The sequence below is a fragment of the Nuphar pumila genome, chromosome 7 (genome assembly GCF_984573655.1).
Source record: "Nuphar pumila chromosome 7, dmNupPumi1.hap1.1, whole genome shotgun sequence".
Lineage (NCBI taxonomy): Eukaryota > Viridiplantae > Streptophyta > Magnoliopsida > Nymphaeales > Nymphaeaceae > Nuphar > Nuphar pumila.
This window is the reverse complement of record NC_143255.1, coordinates 118379005-118400358: the sequence shown is the minus strand read 5'-3', so window position 1 is coordinate 118400358 and position 21354 is coordinate 118379005. Positions and strand designations below refer to the sequence as shown.

Sequence of the window (21354 nt, the reverse complement as noted above, 5' to 3'; positions counted from 1 at the left end):
GGCATCGCCTCTGTCGGCCTGCCGAAAGCTGACAGGCAGGGGCCAAAGCCCCTGCTGACCGGAGGTAAGAGAGAAAAAGAGAGAGGGAGGTAGGGGCTGGAAACCCTTGTCGACTGATAAAAAACATGCGATAGGGGGGGGGGGGGGGCATCGCCCCCTGTCGGCCTTCCAAAAAGCAAGAGGCAGTGGCAAAAGCCCCTGCTGATCAATCACAAATGGCAGGGGTGTTGCACCTGTCGGTAAAAGAGAAGAAGAAGAACAAGAACAAGAAGAAGAAGAAGAAGAAGAAGAAGAGGGGAAGGGAGGCATTACCTCAGAGGGGCCGACGAGAGGGACCGAGGTCGCTGGCGTCGGCATGGACAGACGAGAGAGGGAGTTGCAGGTGAGGGGGTTCGTCGAATAAGAGCTCATCGGAGGTCTGCTGGCCGGAAAGAAGGTGAGAGCGGGAGAGAGGATCATGCGAGGTGAGAGGAGAGCAGAGAGAGAGTTGTGGGAGAGGGGGTAGGGTTTCGACCGAGAAACCCTTCCCCTCACCGTTCTTTAAATAGGCACAGAGGGGGGATGGGGTGTCGAGGTCGGGGAGAGAGAAGAGGCGAGGCAGAGAGGGTCTCTCGAGTGAGAAACCCTCGACCATCTGTGCCTTTTTAAAGGCACGAGGGTGGGCGTGTACTCATTTCGAATCCGGGTCGGGTCCGACCCAAAAGCATTTTTTTGAAAACCTAGGGTTTTACATTTCCTGATCTAAACCCAGTAGCTAAAAGACACTAGAGTTCTCCAAAATTTGAATCATACCACCAAAGTAGTAGATCCCCAACCATCCATACCTTAGATAGGTATGTTAACCAGATCTTTATCCATTTAATTGTGCAGACCCACCCAGAGTGCTCTGGTACCTTTAAACCATCAAACACGAATACCTCGGTACTTTTAAACCAGTCAGACACGAATATTAAATTTATATTGATTTATGTAAAAATTTTATAAAGTCGGGGTGCCATTATTAAACCCCTAATCCTTTGGCTTGGCAACTCAGGTACCAGCCTCAACCGACCCACAAACTCGACTATGGGTTCATTCTTGGAGAATTTTCGGTAAAACTACACTTCCAAGTTCATCACAAAAAGTAAATGTACTGCTTCATAACCATAATCTTTTCATCATACTCGGTTTTATTATCACTAAAATCATGGACTTCCACGCCATAGGAGTAAGACACACCTAAGGTCAACCCTTTTCATTAAAGTGCTTATAAACATGGTTTGGTCAATGGCACAGTGTACTGTTAATTTGTGACTTTTGTTGAAAGAATACGAGAATGGTAATTCAAATTGGCAATGTAATCACGTTGTCACAGGAAATTCTGGATGCTAATGGTGAATCCTTTCAAGTGCTGTCACATATATGCAGATTACACAATATACAGGATAATTGTAGAAAAAGCTCATGGACTTCCAGATTTACTAAACTTGATTAAGATATAGTAAACATCAATAACTTCACCCTTTTCATTACCCAATGTACATAATGAACACGGTATAAAAAAATGGAAAACAATATGTAGCATACAACTTGTGCCCAGAAACTTAACACATAAATATAATTTCTATCATGGATCCACACAAAATTAATTTCTACCAATAAACTTACCACAGATAATCATTCAACCATTGCATTTAACCCCTAAATATCAAGTGGTAACATATAGGGCACTACTCCCGGTTCTATTTAATAGATTTCAAGAAATCCAAACAAACAACCCTGCAGCCCATAGATTTTTTTTTTGCAAAGGACATACCTTCAGACAATTATATTTTCAAAAAGGAAATCCCTAATTGAGCTATATGTTCAGTTTTGATAAGGCCGAACCAACATCTTTCTGGCTATTTACATTAATAATGCTATTTAATATTATCAAGGAAAGAGGAAAGCAACAGAATGGTTTCTGCCCTGTACTCAACAGAACAAGACTCCCTGCATTCTTGAGTTCAAAACAAAACTTGATTACGATCAGTGCATAAAAATTTCACTGTCATTGAACTCAATCCATATCAGCTTCTGTCAAAACCTGTACCACCTACAATCAATGTTAAGATCGTGCTAACGCTGAACATAAATTCTAAAATGTATTTCCAATGCCAAATCTACAGATTAAAAGTATGCATATAATAGAGATTACGTATTATATACATGAGCAACCATATCAGCATGTCTTATGGCACATCTCTCGATTATTTCCAAAAACTCAGTACACCTGAATGAGAATTGTTGTATAGTTCCTGCTCACAGGTAGGTAGCGACATTGAACCAAAAAAAAAAAAAGAGATGTCAAATGAACTATGCATCCATCAACTTTTAGTCATAGAACCACAGATTTTTATTTATGGAACCAAGATACAAAACAGAATATGTTCTGTGGAATGTACGCTGTTCAAAATGTTACACACAGGCAAGCCAGAAAATTGATATTAAACGTACTACATTATGCGTCGAAAGCACAAACCTGTAGCGCATGGCTTACAAAGTTTGCTTTCACGTTAATCAGTCATACCAAAAACATCCGTTCTGGTATTGACAGATTAACATGCGATTGACTCCCTTATTTTCATCTCTACCGAAATCCCATTTCTTTTTTTTTTATTTAGGTTTAACGGCAGACACTGCATACTTCAAACAGGGTACACATGCAAAGATCACAACAAATGAAAAACCTCAAAAAAAAATTTGTTGGACTCGGTCGGATCCAGATTTGGACCCGACCCGGATCCTAAAGGAGAGGCTGTCGGGCACAACCTCACCGCCTCCCGTGTCTTTTGAAGACAGCGAGGCGGGGGTTTCAAAGAGAACCCCCACCCCTTTCTTCCTCTCTCGTTCTCTCTCCCCGATACTCATCCTCTTTTCCCACGCGTCGACCCGCCGTCGTCGGCAAGCGCAACCACCGGCGACAGCACCGTCGGAGCCCACCCTCGCCGGCGACAGCCTCCCCTCTGCGACCTCGCCGGCGATGCCTCTCTACCCGACGGACCCCCCAGACTCGCTGTCGGCTGCGCCTCGCCAACCTTTGCTGCCTTCGTCCCGAGGGCTGGTCGATGGCCTCTCGGTCGGCACCCTTCGTTCTCGCCCTGCTGCCGGCCACCTCCTTCCTTCTCTCTGTTGCGAAGGTGCCGACGACCCACCGCCACCGCCTTCCGCTCCGGCGACCTCCAGGTATGCTCCCCTCGTCCCTCTTCTCCTTCTTCGTCGGTCTCTCTTTCTCTCTCCCTCTTTCTCTGCACTCCCAGTGGCTAAGGGAGGGGTCGAGCCTCCCTCCCTGTGCCACTATTGGGAGGGGAGGGGTCGAACCCCCCCTCCCTGCTCTTTACTCCCTGTGTGGTCACGGGAGGGGTCGAACCCCCTCCCTGCTCTCTTGTTGGCAGGGGAGGGGGTTGAGCCTCTCCCTGCACCCTCGTCTTCTTCTCCGTGTTCAGTCGACCGACAGGGGGCGGAGCTCCCTGTCGTCGCCTCTTGTCGGCAAGAGGACTTCCCCCTATCTCCCTCTTTGGTTCGACTGACAGGGGAGCAGAGCCCCCTGTCGTTGTTTCTTTTGCGTCAGGCAGGGCAGGGCAGAGCCCTTGTCTGTGTCTTTTCTTCGACCGGTGGGCACGGTGGGAGGACTGGGTCCCTTCTCGTCGCCCTATGCTTGCTGGGTAGGGGAGGGTTGAGCCCTCCCTGTGTTCTGTTTTTGCTTGGCAAACAATGGCTCGTTCCTTGTCTTTGTTTCTTTTGCAGGACGGAACAGAGTCGTCACCGCTGCCCTTTTTGCAGAGATGGCAGAGGACTGAGCCCCCTAGCCCTCTTTGTTGTTGGCATGAGGGGAGCAAGGCTCCTTGCCTTTGCCACTGTTTGTCGCCCACATCCTGCTGCCTTGTTGCCTCTCTGTTTCTCGCTGACAGCAGGGGCTCGCAGCCCCTGCCCCTACTTCTTGTGCTGATAGTAGGTGCGCAGGGGCACGATGCCCTTGCCTCTGCTTCCTTCACGTCAGGACGACGACAGTATCCCTGACCTTTTATTTTTGGTGTTAGCGTGCTAAGACTGTCGCTTTTACAGTTCGTACGATGGATCCCGCTCGCGCTGCGTGACCCGAGCCGTCAATTGTTTACACCCGCAGACGCCAGCAAGCTCGCAACTCTCCAAGGTAGGGGAAGATTGCACAGAAGACTTGGACAATTGAATTAAGTTTAATTAACTAAAGAGGACCATTAAATATATATATATATATATATATATATATATATATATATATATATATATATATATATATACAACAACAACAACAACAACTACGCCTTCATCCCAAAACAATTGGGGTCAGCGATATGAACCAAAAAAGAAATTCATTTTGGGTCTTCCACATGAATCATTTTCCTCCAATCATTTCTATCCAACGCCATGTCCTCGGTGAGGTTCAAAGCATTCATATCCTTTCCTATCATCTCCATCCAAGTCTTCCTAGGCCTACCCCGACCTCTTTTAACTAATATATTTTCCCATTTCTCCAACCTTCTAACTGGAGCATCATTAGGCCTTCGCCGAATATGTCCAAACCACCGTAAACGATTCTCTCGCATCTTATTTTCAATGGGTGCAACACCTACCTTCTTACGTATCTCTTCGTTCTGAATCTTATCTTTTATTGTATTTCCACACATCCATCTAAGCATCCGCATCTCAGCTACACTCATTTTTTGAATATGATGTCTCTTGGCAGCCCAACATTCCGTACCATATAGTAAAGCGGGTCTAATAGTTGTCCGATAAAACTTTCCCTTCAACCGCAATGGCATTCTACGATCGCACAGCACTCCAGTAGCACTTTTCCATTTCATCCACCCAACCTTTATCCTATGATTTACATCTCCATCAATTTCTCCATACTTTTGAATGATGGATCCCAAATATTTGAAATATTCATTCACCGGTATATCTTGCTCACCAAGCTTCACTACACTCCCATCACTACTTCGTTGCTTACTAAACCGACATTCCATATATTCAGTCTTACTCTTACTCAACTTAAAACCTCTAGCTTCCAATGTCTGTCTCCATAATTCTAACTTAGCATTAACCCCAGCTCTAGACTCATCAATCAAAACAATATCATCAGCAAACAACATACACCACGGTACATTTTCTTGAATTGATCTCGTAAGCTCATCCATCACTATCGCAAATAGGAAAGGGCTTAAAGCAGATCCTTGATGTAACCCAACCGTTATCGGAAAATTGGTTGTCACCCCTCCACAAGTGCGGACATTGGTTACTACTCCTTCATACATATCTTTAATTATACTAATGTACTTGAGAGAAACACCTTTCTTCATCATTGTCCACCAGAGAACGTCCCTAGGTACTCTATCGTATGCCTTCTCTAAATCAATAAAAACCATATGCAAATCTTTGTTCCTCTCTCTATATCTTTCAATAAGTTGTCTAAGAAGATGTATAGCTTCCATAGTTGATCTTCCAGGCATAAAACCAAATTGATTCTCCGATATCATGACAACCTTCCTCAACCTAGACTCAATCACCCTCTCCCAAAGTTTCATAGTATGACTCATGAGTTTTATACCACGATAGTTTGTGCAATCTTGTATATCACCCTTATTCTTATATAAAGGCACCAAAGTACTCTTCCTCCACTCATTAGGCATCTTATTTGTTCGCCAAATCAAGTTAAAAAGATTTGTCAACCATTCTAAACCTTTCTCTCCCAAGCATTTCCAAGCCTCGATAGGTATACCATCTGGGCCAACTGCCCTTCTTGATTTCATTTTCTTCAAAGCCTCTGCAATTTCTTTCTTTTGAATCTTGCGCATGAAGTCACGATTTATCTCATGAAAAGGAATGGAGAAGTCTCCAAGATCTTGAGCATGACTATCATTAAATGCGTACTTATATATATATATATATATATATATATATATATATATATATATATATATATATATATATATATATATATATATATATATATATATATATAAGTACGCATTTAACTCAAGGACGCAGATTCGCGATCCTTGTCGTTTACTTTTTGACAGTCTTTACTTTGTCGTCGCGCATTGCGCAAAGGTTTTGCGTTGCACTCCTGCTTACAGTCTTTTACTTTGTCGTCGCGCATTGCGCAAAGGTTTTGCGTTGCACTCCTGCTTACAGTCTTTACTTTGTCGTCGCGCATTGCGCAAAGGTTTTGTGTTGCACTCCTTCTTACAATCCTTACTTTGCTGTCGCGCATTGCGCAAAGGTTTTGCGTTGCACTCCTTACAGTCTTTACTTTGCCGTCGCGCTTTGCGCCCAGACTCTTGCTTTTGCATATGTGTTGTTATTGCCTTGCTATTGCAGATGATGCTCAGGTTCTCGCTCATTGCATACGCTTTTGAGGCATCCTCGTGGAGGATGCAAGAGACATCTACCACTCTCCCTCTTGCGATAAGAGTTCAGTCAGGAGCGAGCGATACATCCTCGTCTAAGGAGAGGGATACCTCGTAAGGATCCTGGCTCTTTGTGTACGCAGTCCTGCAGAGTCGACTTGAGATTTTAGAGAGCTGCGCAAAAGCATCAAAGACTGCTCAAATCAAAGCATTTGGAAGGATGTGATTGGCTGGTTTTGTTCGTCTATTCGGCATATCTCGGGTGATCCCGAATTGGGGTTCGAGCGAACTTCTTAGCGGGGGTTCTGTTGAGAAATCCATATCCTGTCTATCGAGGCTGGTATCGAGTCATGTGAGGCTTGTAGATACATCGATAGCGGATGAGATTCTAGAAAATCGCATGTCAAATGTTGGCACAAGCTTTGGCTGTTTTAAAAGATAAAGAATGTCAAAGTATATTTTGAGAAGCATTACATCTTTATGAAACACTTCTGATGAGGCTCTTATTGAGTTGCTATACCCTTTTCATCCTAGAGTACTTGTAGTCGTGCACTGCACGCTAGTATTGCGATGATCGGATGAGACAGTTGTGCGACCTCGAACAGTGCTAAATGCACAATACTGTAAACACATAAAATGACCTCACATTCGCCTTCACAGGCAAGATGCTCGAGTGGTTTAAAGACCACAACATACAATGAGTTGTTAGTTAAGCAACCCCTAACGCATCCATTCGCTTCTTGTTGTTTGTCAAGAGAGAGGATAGAGCGGTATAAAACTCCAATGGACATGTTAACAACCACCCCATGAGCAATGATCTAGCCTCCCCAGTCATTGGAGTTAGGGGAAATGGGCTACAATAGTTAGCTCAACACTTCTGCAGAAGTTGGATGCATCCGTGACACTGTTTACCTGCCTTTGGGGAATCCTCTCTCGGCTAAAGCCGTCCCTTTAGGAGCGGACTCAACTAGCTATTCGGGTTATTGAAAATACATAGAATAACAAATGCCCGAACTAGTCCCAGCTGTTTCTACGTTTTGCCTGTCCGTACCCGCAGGCCAGTAATATCGAAACATAAAGTTTGTTCACACTGGTTGATTGCTCGCTTGCTCGATAGTTCAGTATGCTACTCGTTGAGTTGTGCATGCCTGTTAAGGCGTTACTCAATCTAGTTAAACTGCTTACACAGTTATTTCCTGAGTAATAACTAGCTTCTCATACTAGTTAAGCGCTTATAATAATAGCATTATGCCAGTTGCTACATATTAGCATGTGGCTTACTTTACCCCTTGGTCGAACTGCTTGGTGCTTGTTGTAGCGTAGCACTTGTTGGCTTGCATCTCTTATGATTGATGTGATTGCATACAACTCATAATCTACGAACTGGTGTCAACTAGGATTGATGTTGCCGCTTGTCTTATAAGCTGCTTACATATTGTGATATAACTGCTGCCGTATGATTGCTTATCAGGTATAGCTTATGAATAGCTTGCGGTGCAATGGTTTATGCCTTACAATTAATTTAATTACTTGCTGATGGACTGAGCCATTTGATGGTAATTGTATGTATCGCAAGCATTGTTATGAGTGCTTGTCTTATTCAGTTGTTTTGTTTGGCTATCAGATAGAGTTAGTTACTCTTCGCCTATAGAATCAGCTGGATTGCTATATCTGCATGTTCTCATGTGTCGTTTATGCATGCTTTGAGGTCCTATTTGAGGATTGTAATGTTCCTTGTGGCAATAATTCGATGCGTAATATTATATGCTTCTGTGTGATATGATTGATGTGCCACGTGATAAGAAATGTTGAAAGCATGCGATAAATGTTTATGATTCATGGAACCTTATTGGAGGAATGGGTGATTGTGTGTTTTGTTTTACCATGTGAAGTGATACGATGCATATTGCTGATATACATGCTTGTGCCCATATTGGTGTCTATTGACCCCAAGAGCAGTCGATGGTTCAGTGCAGTCGATTGTATTGATGCATGTATCACTAAGTAGGGTGTCTCTTGAAGACCGGATCTTCAAAGGATTATCTGCAAGGGCGTGTATGATCAAGACCAGGTAACCGGCTAGAGTGGTAGATTCTCTGTGAGGATGTACACTGTCCACGAACGGGTAGCCGTAAAGACAGTGAACTCCTGTGAGGAAGTGTATGGTCCAAGACCAGGTATACCATCTAGGGTGGAATTCCTTGTGAGGTTATACATTTTCCAGACCAGGTGATCCGACGTTGATCTTGTTGATTGTAATAGTGGCTATCGACCCTGAGAGCGATCATTTGTGTTGATGCGTGTATCACAATTATTTTCATTGGATATAACATTTGTTGGGGACCGGGTTCCTAAAGGTTTCTCTGTGAGGGCATGTATGATCAAGACCAGGTGACCAGACTAGAGCGGTAGAATCTCTGTGAGGAGGTACACTGTCCAAGAGTGGGTAGCCGCAAAGACGGTGAACTCCTGTGAGGAAGTGTGTCGTCCAAGACCAGGTATACCTTCTAGGGCGGTAATTCCTTGTGAGGTTGTACATTTTCCAGATCTGGTAATCCGGTTAGAGCGGTAGAATCTCTATGAGGAGGTATACTATCCAAGAGCGGCTAGCTGCAAAGACGGTGAAATCCTATGAGGAAGTGTGTCGTCCAAGACCAGGTATACCCTCTAGGGCGGTAATTCCTTATGAGGTCGTACTTTTTCCCAGACTTAGCAATCCGACGTGGATTTTGTGTTTTTGCTTACCATAAAAAGTTAGGGTGAGCTGTGATGATCTTTCGAGATTGTTTGCGATAGCCACTTATGAATCTATAGTTTTAGCTTTCTGCTTTAACATGATTACATGCTGAACCTTGATGTGAGAATCAGATCTTTAGCGATCTTAGATCATGATCATGTTTTGGACCTTCTATAGAAGGGTGAGTTTTTATGAGAAAGTATGACGCCTTAGGTGAGTCATAACCGGTGACAGTTGGTCGCGTAAGGCCTTGAGAGATATTTAAGGTGGTTCAGGACAAAGCGTTTGTTAGAAGTAGTGAGAGCGACAAACGAGGACCTGATAATGATTAGATGCAGAGACCCCGTTCTAGGAACGAGAACAAGTTTGTTGCGTGGTAGTTCACAACTTATGATCAAATGAATTGTCATGCTGCATTTGACAGTTGCGCTGCTTATTTGCTTTGAACAGCTTACCTTGTTGCACTGCTTACCCTGTTGCACTGCTTACCTGTTTAATTGCATATCTGCTTTAAACTGCTTAGCATATTGAATTAAATGTACTTAAATTAGTTTCCTGTAGTCTCTCTTGTGCACATACTAGTTTTTCGTGAAACTAACCCATTCTATGGGTACAAGTGATGATTAGGTACACCACGAGCGATGACGCAATGACAAGATGACTTCAAGACTTCTTCTTTCTGCTCTTAGCTCGCGTCCTGGACGTTTTGGGTTTTGTAACAGATTTTCCTTGGGATATCCGAATTTTGTGAGTTTGGTTTTTTTAGCTAACGTGCCTAAAGTTGTCAGCTTGCCTTTCTGAATTTAACAAAAGAATAGTCTTCCGTTGATTTCTTAAACAAACTCTGAAGGAAAGAGATTTTTCTAGTCTCTTGCCTGTTTTCTGAAAGTTTCGCAAGTTTGAAATTTTGGGGCATTATAGCAAATCCCACCTTTTATTGAAGCTTTTCCCTCTTTTTCCGTACTCTCGAACAGCCGTGAATCCGAGAAATTCCTTCCTTGAACCGTGAATGAAAGAGAGAGTGATATAATGAGAGGAAAGAGGAGATGGGGTTAAAAGGCGTGAGAAGGGTCGATATGGAGAGAATCAGGGAGGAGGGAGATCGTGGCGAGAGAAGATTGGAGGGAATCGTGGGGAAGAGGGGTCGATTACCCCATATCTCTCCAGCGGCTGCGTGAAAACATGCAGCCCCCCCCCCCCCCCCCCCCCACCACCACACACACACACACACAATTATCCTTGTACCAGCTTAAAAACATATATTTCAAGTTTATTTTTCTGATAAAATTCATGGGTATTACAACTTTACATAACTTTATGCTATACTATATTACAGGCTTCCAATACATTTAACATCCAAAAATTCTTTTGTGTAATATCTCACAAGTGGCTTGCTTTAATCAGACAAGGAAGTGAGAGAGAGAGTACTTGTATTTAGCATTTAGTGTAATATTGCATTGTAATTTTCGTCAATCATTCGTCCTAGCTGCTTACTTTCAAGAAGGCACTCTGGACATGGCATTTGTGTGATCTACAGAGTGCCACCTGACCTGAGGATTGGAGTGCTTATCTGTTTTGTCAGTTACAGAATTTCATACTTTCATTTGTGTTTCAAATATCTGGATCCTTTTGGTTTGTGGAGGCTCATTATCTTGAGTATTTCTTTTCTCTTCCAGTCATCATTATCATTATTTTGTGTTCCATTCAAATATCTCCTTACTAAACAAGTATCTAGTCTATGATAGGAGTTGTTTGCATCTTGCATTTTCCACTGCTGAAAGTATTCTTGTAAAAATTACTGATTTTGATCTCTAAACATGTACAGAACCTGCTTGTGTTGAAAATTGATTTGAAATGTAGCAGGTGCTGGTTCGGTATTTCTACAGAAATATTCTTATATTCAAATATCAGATTTGTTAGGTCCTCTTGTTTTCAGATATGAAGATGCAATAAAGCTTCTAAAGCAGCTACTAAGTAGAATTCCATGTCATGGAAAACGGGGATATTGGGCCCTTAGGTTGTCTGTGGATTTAGAGCATCTGGGTCTTCTGGAGGAGAGCCTTTCAGTTGCAGAAGAGAGTTTAGCTGATCATTGGGTTCGTGCTGGATCACGTATTGCTCTACAAAGGCGTGTTCTACATTTAGGAAGACCACCAAGACGGTGGAAGATACCTGATTTTGCCAAATTATTGAAGCAGAAGATCAATGAAGTATGTGCCCTCTTTCTTTCAATGATTATCAGGTGTGTGTGTGGCGATTGTTTGTTCGAGTTTTCTTTTTTGGATTAACAAATAAGAAGCTTCTTTTTCTGTCTTTATTGCATAAGACAATTGGGGGACAATCCATAATCCATGTTAGTAGTTTTTCATGTAATTTGTGTTGTTCAGGTCACCTTTTATTAGTGATTGTGGCTGTTAATTCTCAGGTCCATGTGCGGGGGAGGCCATTGGACAACAAGCAAGGGATCAAGAGCAGGTTCTATGGCCATAATGGAGAGCAATGTGGAGTAGAGGAGTTGGCTCTACAGTATTATGCTGGAGAAGGTTGGCAAGGTGTCCATTCAGAAAGTGGCATTTGGATGACACTATTTGCCCTTCTCATGTGGGATGTCATCTTTGCCGATATCCCGGATGTCTTCAGGACTAGGTTTCAGGTACATTTCTTTTCCAAATAAAACATGTACTATATATTCTTATACGCATCCATTAGTGAGTTCATATGCACTTCCACATGCCTAGACGACCATGTAGGTGATATGGTCAAATTGAGCAAACCCCAAAGTTGGTATCACTCTGAACTTGATGGCTTCGTTGAGTTTCTATTAGACCTTTAGTTGATTTTTAAAATTTGTATTTTTTTTTAAAGTTAATTGAAATCACAGATATCACTTGACATGTGCAAGCTCATTTTCTTCTTGGATTTGGTTGCAGGACTAAAAAATATATATTGGTAATATTGTGAGAAAGAATATGTGGATTATCAATTTGAATAAGTATTAAACTGTTGTCCTGTGTGTGTGTGTATGTGTGCATGCTGGTGGGCAGGCATGTGTTTGCACACGCCATGAATCGTTATCTTAGTGGGATATCTTGTGGCTTTCGACATGAACCACTTACAGGTCTATGCTTCATATTTTCACGTCTATCTGGTTAAAGATGTTTGTGCAATGTGGCTTAGTTGAGCTAATCTTGCTTATAAGAATATAAATGCATTATTCTACTGTAGTTCTCTAGGGTGCCATCTTTACATAGTCACCTTCTCCTTGTATATTTTACTGGACTTTAAAGTCTGATGGTCAAAAGTTATGATGGGTTGTAAAAGCTTGCATATAATTTTCTGTGTAGCAGGCATAATTCAGTGTCCATAGGCTGTTTGGGTGACGGGTAAAACCTGGTTTTCCAAAAGCCAGCCTTTTAAAGCTGTTTGGATAACAAAAAAAAAAATTGGCTGGCCATTTTCCGGTTGGTGGCTGGCTGGAAAATGGCCAGCCAACCCAAAAAATAAAAAATATTAAAAAATAAAAGATAATTATTGCCTGCCATTTCCAGCCAGCCACCAGCTGGGCTGGTGCCGTCCAGTAAGGAAGACATTGGCCCTGCCATTTCCCAGCCGGAAAATAGCCGGCCAGCCCAAAAACTGAAAAATTGTTTAAAAAAAAGTGGGCTGGCCGGCCATTTTCCGGCCAGCCACCGATTAGGAAATGGCTGGCTGTGCTTTGAAATGCAAAAATGTAAAAAAAAAAGAAGGCTGATTTCTGGCCATTTTCAGGCCAGTCACCGGCAGAAAATGGCCAGATTGAAGAAAGAGTGGTGGAGGTAGGTGGGAAGTGGGTGAGGAAGAGGCCTCCCCAATAAACTTGGTTGAAAAAACTGGGGGAGGCCTTCTGCAAAAGCTGGGTTGAAAACCCAGTTTTGCCAAAACCAGGTTTATGGTAAACCTGGTTTGGTGGCACACAAACAGCCACCAAACCAGGTTATTTGGATAAAACCAACCTGGTTTTGGGTGTCATCCAAACAGTTCCTAAGGTTGGTTGGTCTAATATTAATCAGCATAGAGTCATTTTAAACATTGTTTAATGAGGATGAAGGAGTTCTATTAATTAAGTAGAGGTTAAAACTGCTTCGGCCCAATTTTTTTTTGGAATATCTTTGAAAATTAGAATAGTCTTAGTGGTTTCTATTATATGTCTATGCTTTCTTTCTGCTAACCCATTTTGTTGTTGAGTTCTAGGAGAAGACCTTTGATGACAAATTTTATTTTGTTTTAAGTAATTTTGAAAATCATTGGACATGTATTCTCCTCCAGAATCCGATCTAAAAATAGAAATGTTGCTTAGGAATTGATTTTTAATCATTATATAAAATTCTTTAAAAAAAAGAATATATCAGATTTATGATTTAGAAAATAAATCTGTGTATCTAGTAAAATCATCAACAAAAATAACATAATATGAGTAACCTCCTTTTGATATGATAGGTGTGGGACCCCATACAACCGTATGTACTAATTCAAAAGGCCGTGTAGAGACAAAAGTTCTTTGAGGAAAGGGAATTGCTTTTATTTTTCAAAAAATGCAATCTTTATAAGATATGTGTTTTTCATTACATATATTTCCCCCAAAAGGAAAAAGAGATATCTTTGAAAAGCTAGGGTGGCCAAGTCTTTTATGCCAAATATTAATACTTTTGACATGTACAAAATTACAAAATAACTTTGGTGGAAGAGACAAACTCCATAAAATAAAGACCGCCTCGCCTATGGCCTTTTCCAATCAGCTTTCCTGGCTGGAGATCCTGCACGGTGCAATCTTTAGGTGAGAAGGAAACTTTGCAACCATGATAAAAAATTTGAGAAACGAAAAAAATATTTAAATTTAATTTTGGAACTACTCTTATTTTTGGAACAAAAAAAATTTGAGAATGTTTTGAATCAAGTGTTCCAATACTTTCTATTTTTAGAGAAGTTTCATGGGCCGTTGAAATATAAGATGAAATAGGATTAAAATAAAATTTAGAGAGAACACTTTTATGAGGTGTCATATGAAAGGAAGCACCCGAATAAAGAATCCACATACCTAGAGGAGATGAAGATAATGCAATGACGACACCCAAAGTGGAGGATGATTTGAGAAGTTGTTGAAGTGCCTCTGATATTTGATTAAGTGTGTCTTTAATATCTCCTTCATTTTTGCTTGCTTCTTCTTTCTTAGGTGTGATTTCACCAGCGAAAGCAATTTTACCTTTAAGCTTAGGACATACCGATCTAATGTGTCCCAGTTCATTACAATGATGGCAAGTGACACCCTTCCTATATCCACTATTATAGTTGGGCCTATTACCATAATTATTTGGTTTTACAAAGTGTGGTGGCTTATAGGTTTTTATATTGGAACCCAACCTAGTAACGGTTAAAACATCATCATTCTTATGGGTCATGCCAAGACGGGTTTCTTCTTGGCATACCTCGACAAGAGCATCTTCAATAGGCATAACTTTGGTCCTATAAAGAAGAGAAAGAAGCCCTCACTTGTTTAAATTCCGGTCTTAGACTATGAAGGAATTGAAAAAGGTGTTGTTTCTCAATTTGCTCTCTTCTCATTTCAATACCTTCGGGAGCCACCCATTTAAGCTCAAGAAGAGTTAATTCATCTCAAAGAGGACAAAATACTAAAGTAATCATGGACACACATGTTTCCTTGCTTAGTGGATCTAATTTTATTTTGACAAAAATATTGTCTAGCAAGATTCTTTTGGGTATACATACCCTTAAGAAAGAACCTAGCTTCGTTGGCTCTTCTAAATTTAGTAATGTTGGCACATGTTTTTATGTTATCATTATTCATAAATCATGCCAAAATTTTGGCATGGTTACTTTCCCAATACTCTACTTTTATTTGATGATAATTGATGGCTTTAAGATGATAATCCACAATAAGAGCTTTTTGGACAACTCCTTCAACTTTAGTGAACTTCAACGATGATTTAAGAGAAGTTCCCATCGCAAAACCCAAAAGTTTCTTTTCTTTAAGATGATTTTCCATAGCTGATGCCCACATCAAGTAGTTTGATTAATTAAGTTTGAAGGAGAGCTCCACTTTTGATTCATGCTCCATGACGATAAGAAAAAGATTGAGACAAAGAAAGTGATAACACCTTTGTCACGATCTTTAAACACCACAAGAAATGCTTCCAAGATCTAGAGAATCCAAATGACTTTGATACCATGTAACGAAGTAAGCGAAATTACAAATAACAAAGTGTAGAACACTTACAAGTTCAATAATGGATAAATACAAAGAGAGTAAACAAGCACTTTAAGTGCACACACAAATCTACAAAGGGATAATGCCAAAAGGCAAACAAAAAGTAAATATTATTGAGAATATGAGAGAAATGAATGAATACAAGTTAAGGGGGAACACCCCTATTTATATAAAAAAAGGAGAGGAGACCCCTGGGAGCTCCCAACTCTTACAGTCGTTGGGGAGCTCCCAATGGTCATATTTATGACCATTGGGACGCCAACAACTCCAAGAGTGGGGCCCCAAGGCTCAAAAGAAAGAAAATAAAAAAAAGAAAAATAAGAAAAGAAAAAAAAAATGATAAAAAGTTGTTTCTAATAAACAACTATAAGTATAAGTAAAAAGACCAAAATGCTCCTATTGGGCAATACAAAAATAAATAAATAAATATATATATATATATATATATATATATATATATATTTAACACATGCAAGAATAAGCATTATTAATATAAGCAAGCTCTATATAGAGAGAACTCAATCTAGATTACAAGTCTACTATGGGACAATCAATGTCATTAAAGAGGACCAAAACCTATATAGAGATTTTCAAAGAATCATATAAAAAACCAAGTGCATACACAAGTACAACTGATCATGGATTCTCACAAAGAGATCAAAAGAACTCATGTATATGCAATAATTTAAATAATTTAAAGCCACATATCTTATACAAAAGACATGCATAGGAACAAATTTAAGTATATATGCAAGTGATAAATTTAAGGCACCAAGGGCACAATATAAAAATTTATATTTTATAAATAACAAGTATCCAATGAATACCGAGTCTTTAATAAAAACACACATGTCCACCAAAGATCTAAGTGGACAAACATGTCCATCAATAAGTGACAAGTACTAAAGTGAACTATGAGAGAAACACTTATAACTTTCAAAAACAATTTCTCATGATTCTCAACTTAATATTTTATTAAAAAACTAAGTATGCAACACAATATTTAAATAATATGCAAAGCATGTAAAATAATGTCATGAGATTAATAACATAATCATAAGTACCACAAAAAAGGATCAACAACATAATCACCTAATATCATAACTATTGTCTCACAAAAGACCCATAAAATACATTTATTAAAGTGAATAATTTCCCATAAAAAATTATGCTCAATACCTTATGCACGAACAAACAATCTTATTTATCATGTAAGGTAATCATAAGCGCATAAGGATCAAGTATCAATAAAAAATATTTTATAAGCTAGATCATAATTTTTAACACTTCATATGTTACTTTTAGTACACCAAGAGTAAAGCAAAATATTAAATGCAAGTTCAAGCAAAATTTCATAAAATTATACTTGTGAAATACATACCATTATTTTAAAATATATAACAATTTATCAAAAAAGAACAAAACCAAGTTCAACAATATGAACATGATCATGACTTGTTCAAATAAAGCATGTTTTGAAAAATTAAGATTCAAACATGCTTTCGAAATATACATATATCTAATTTCTCAAAAATAAACAAATAAGTCTTATAAGATATTTAATAAAAAACAAGTCCAACAATGATTAAAAAATCATTTAAAGAGTTTTTTTTAATAATAATAACACACACACACACACACACACATATATATATATATATATATATATATATATATATATATATATATTTTAACGATAAAGAGAATGAGGGTTTTCTCATGCATAATGCATGGAATAGATAACATAAGAAATACTTGAAGATATAAGATACATACCGGGTCTATACTTTCTTTGATTCCAAGCCACACAATGATCATGAATCCTTCACGAAGCACGAACTTGAACAAAAGAATCCCAAGACCCAAAAGAGGCAAATTTTCAAGAAGAATTTTTTGGCTTTGATACCATGTAATAAAACAGCGAAAAGTACAAAAACAATGCCACTAAGGGCTTTACAAGATTACGATCACAAAAATGTATAAAGACAAACCAATGCCACTAAGGGCTTACAAGATCGCAATCACAATGTGTACAAGCACAAGTCCACTATAGGACAAAACAATAGCCAACAAGGGACAACAACACAAGCACTAAGTGCATATAAAACATTAATGAACTAAGTAGAAAAGTATAAAATATAAAAAATATTCATCTTTATTGAGCATAATTGCTTAAGAGAAGCATTGAGTTACAAGGAGGGGGAACACTACTATTTATACACACAAAAAAGCCATAGAGCCCTTGAGACACTTCCCAACACCTAAAAATGGAGCCGTTGGGGAGGTCCCAACAATTCTATGTGGCTTTGACCACTATGCCCTCAACTACAAACTAAATATCTAGTTTGTATAAAAAATAAACAAAAGGCTATTGTTCCCCTAATGTGCACAACCTATTACATGACTAGTGAAAGGACAAAAATATGCCTAGAGGATATTTACCTATTACATCATTATAAATATATATATATATATATATATATATATATATATATATATATATAAAACTTAACACATGGGAGTTGTGATGACATTCATGATGTGCATATGAGTGACAATGAGGACACTCATGATGCACATGGGAATGCGAATGAGGGTCTTGATAATATAGACTAACCTCGTAGTGAAATTTAAATCTATACTCGACATACCGAAAACCATCCTCCAAGTGCTTTAGAAAGATATTCTCAAAATCAAGATATAAATTCCTCTAGTGTTAGAAGATTCATGGGAATTTCAAAGGCTCCTAGTAGATTTGTATCATATGATTCTTTTGAACCCAAATATAGAGCATGTCTAATTGCTTTACACTCGTATATAGAACCATCATCTTACCATGATGCTAAAAATCATCAAGAATGGATTGATGCAATAAATGATGAATTAAAATCTTTAGAAAAAACAAAAACAAAAAAAAATTTCTATAGTTTTAATTAAAAAATAGCCCATTTTGCAAATGGACATGAAAATTATTTTTTTGAATGGTAATCTTAATAAGGAGGTTTACATGAATCCCCCACTAGGATTAAATTTAGTACATAAAAAAATTCTTCGATTACGAAAAACGTTGTATAACCTGAAGCAATTCCCAATGCTTGGTATGATCGATTTAGTAGCGTGATGATATAATTTGGTTTTAAATCTTGTTATACGGACACTATATTGTTTGTTAAGTCTTCTAATGCATGAATGATGATAGTACTTCTCTACGTTGATGATATAATTATCACAAGCAGTGATAAGCAGACAGTTAGTCATATCAAAGATGTGCTCAGAGTCAACTTTGATATGACAGACTTTGGTTTTTTGCCTCTAAAGGATCCAACTCTGTATAGATAAATGATTGGAGCTTTATCCTATCTCTCTATTACTCGTCCTGATATTTCTCATGCTATTCATTCTGTTAGTTAATTTCAGCATGCTCCCACTACAATACATATGAGTGTTGTAATGAGAATTATTAGATATATTATAAATTATATTAATTATGGGTTATTTCTTTCATCCATTTTTCCGTTATAAGTTATTGCATATTCTGATTGGGGAGCGGATGTAAATGATAGATGCTCAACCACTGGTTTCTGTGTGTTTTTTAGGTAATTTTCTAATTTCATGGAGATGCAAGAAACAACAGAAGGTGTCACTCTCTTCCACTGAAGTAGAGTTTCGTGCTATGACGACAACTATTTTTTAATTAGTATGGTTGAGACAATTGTTAGAAGACTTGAGAGTTCACATTGCAGAACCCTCGAGATTCTATTGTGACAACAAGAATACAATATGCAATGCAAGCAATCATACATTCCATGAAAAGACCCTACACATTGAAATGGATTGCCACTATATTCGTGAGGAATTTCTGAAGAAGATCATCACGTTGCCATATGTATCATCTGAGTATCAACAAACAAACTTCTTCACTAAAACGCTCTCGTCACCTAGATTTCACTTTTTACTTGGCAAACTCTCGGTTGTTACACCGTGAGTTTGAGGGGGGTGTTAGGATTGTGCTTTTAATATTTATATTCATATGTATATATAGATATATATTTAGAGTAATGGGTAGGTGCTAAATGATACATGCTAAATGAGTTTTTAGGGATTTTTTTGTTTTATTTTTAATTCTGACCATACATATGTGATATATGTACTTGATTTTATAGGGATCAGCTCTTGAGGTGTTCTATTCCGACACGGGTGGGTTTTTATAAGGTTCAAAAAATCAATGGTCCAAAATCTTTATAAAATTTTGAGGCTCCAAGTATAATTTTTTTCATCAAAAACACATGATCCAGGTGTGAATTCCTCCTAAATAGAAGCAGAAAAACCTATTTAGCATATTTTATTTAGCACCTACCCATTTCTCAATATATCTATATGTATATATTAACATATATGTAAGTCCATATGTATGCAAACTGAAATATCCATCAAGGGTTCGGTCTTGTTACTTTGTAATAGAGGTCAACCCATTAGGAGCTGACTGTACCTTTTATTTGTTTATTTGTTTTTACTTATTTTTTTTTTTGATGTCATCGATTGGGACAGCTCCAACTAGACTGCTGGGAGCAGCCCAAAAGCTAGTTGGGCTGCTCCCTATCTCTTTAACTTGTTATAAATAAGGGTTCTCCCCTTGTATCTTTTCCATGCTTTCTCAATCATTGTGTAATACAAAAGCTCTTATTTTTTACTCTCTTGGCCCTTGTGTGGGTGGTGTGGATTGATCTATAAGTGATTCTTTTGTGGGTTGGTTGTGTTATTGTAAGCCTATGAGCGGCTCTTGTTTGCTTTTGTTCTTATTTCATTACACTTGTTTCATTCTTGAGCTCTTTAGTATTTAGCAGGTCACTTTAAAATTGATGCTTTGTTGTCACGTGTACACTGCTACAAAATTGGATACTCATGGAGTACCTTTGAGCTTGTTGTCCATGAAATGAGCCAGTTGGATGGGCATTTTAGCCTGTATGAAGTTAGCTTAGTGTTATGCTCCTAGTATGTTGTGGAGTGAACATGCACATCTAAGAAAACCTTGTTGTGGATGCATAGTATCCTTATTACTTATCCTGATCTATTGTGTTTTTTTTTACTTCTGGATGCAGACAGCTCCACTGGACCTAGAGTGTGATAGTTTTTACCTAGCAAGGAGGAGCCTAATTGAGTCCCAGCTACAAAAGATTGAGGAGGGAATGGCTATTTCAGTCCTCACTGCCTCTTGGAATGCTCATGTGGGAACTTCTTGCAGGGGTGTGAGATGGGATCGCCTACCCTTGAATGATCTTCAGTTGGTTGTCTCCTGTATCAAGGGTGCAACCTTAGCTTCTCTCTGCCGCATGCTAGCTCAAGATTACAGGAGCTGGTCAAGTGGCATGCCTGACCTGCTTCTTTGGTGGTGTGAGAATGGAGAGAAGAGTACTGATGAGCTGCACTCTGTGAGCTTTGGCATTTCAGGCAAGATCAAGCTTGTGGAAGTTAAAGGGCCAAATGATCGTCTTTCAGAACAGCAGCATGCGTGGTTGCTGGCTCTAATAGATTGTGGCTTTGATGTAGAGGTATGCAAAGTCAGGCCAATGTCCATAGATGAGTGATTATTGGATTGTTTCAAATTGCATGGTCTTACGACTAAGTGGAGCAATTTGGGAATTTGATATGAGTGATTATTGGTTTGTTTTAAATTGTATGGTCTTACGATTAAGTGGAGCAATTTGGGAATTTGATGTTGTGGGTCTTGAGAAAAAGTTCATCTGGTACGAGTGACTTGTGAAAGTCATCAAGCTGACGGGACTTCATTAGTTCAAAACCCATGGAGGCATCCCTTGCTGCAAGTCGAAGCTGAGTGTACACTCCGGTGGACATGAGGGACCTCAAAGGTTTTTCCAATTGGAAGCCTGCCAATGTGCTGATGGTGATTTTATTTTATTTTATTATTATTTGTTTATTATTATTTCCAA

At 39.1% G+C, this 21354-nt stretch overlaps 1 protein-coding gene across 1 annotated transcript in view; it reads left to right on the top strand.

The window, feature by feature from the left end:
• Positions 1 to 21354, top strand: part of LOC149833149 (zinc ion binding/nucleic acid binding/hydrolase) — a 149652-nt gene extending 128298 nt beyond the window's left edge. The window contains exons 13-15 of the mRNA XM_090014940.1: positions 11081 to 11354; positions 11570 to 11797; positions 20506 to 21354. Of these exons, the coding sequence (XP_089871066.1) occupies positions 11081 to 11354; positions 11570 to 11797; positions 20506 to 20991 (988 nt within the window). The 3' untranslated portion in view covers positions 20992 to 21354. The remainder of the gene's footprint in view (positions 1 to 11080; positions 11355 to 11569; positions 11798 to 20505) is intronic.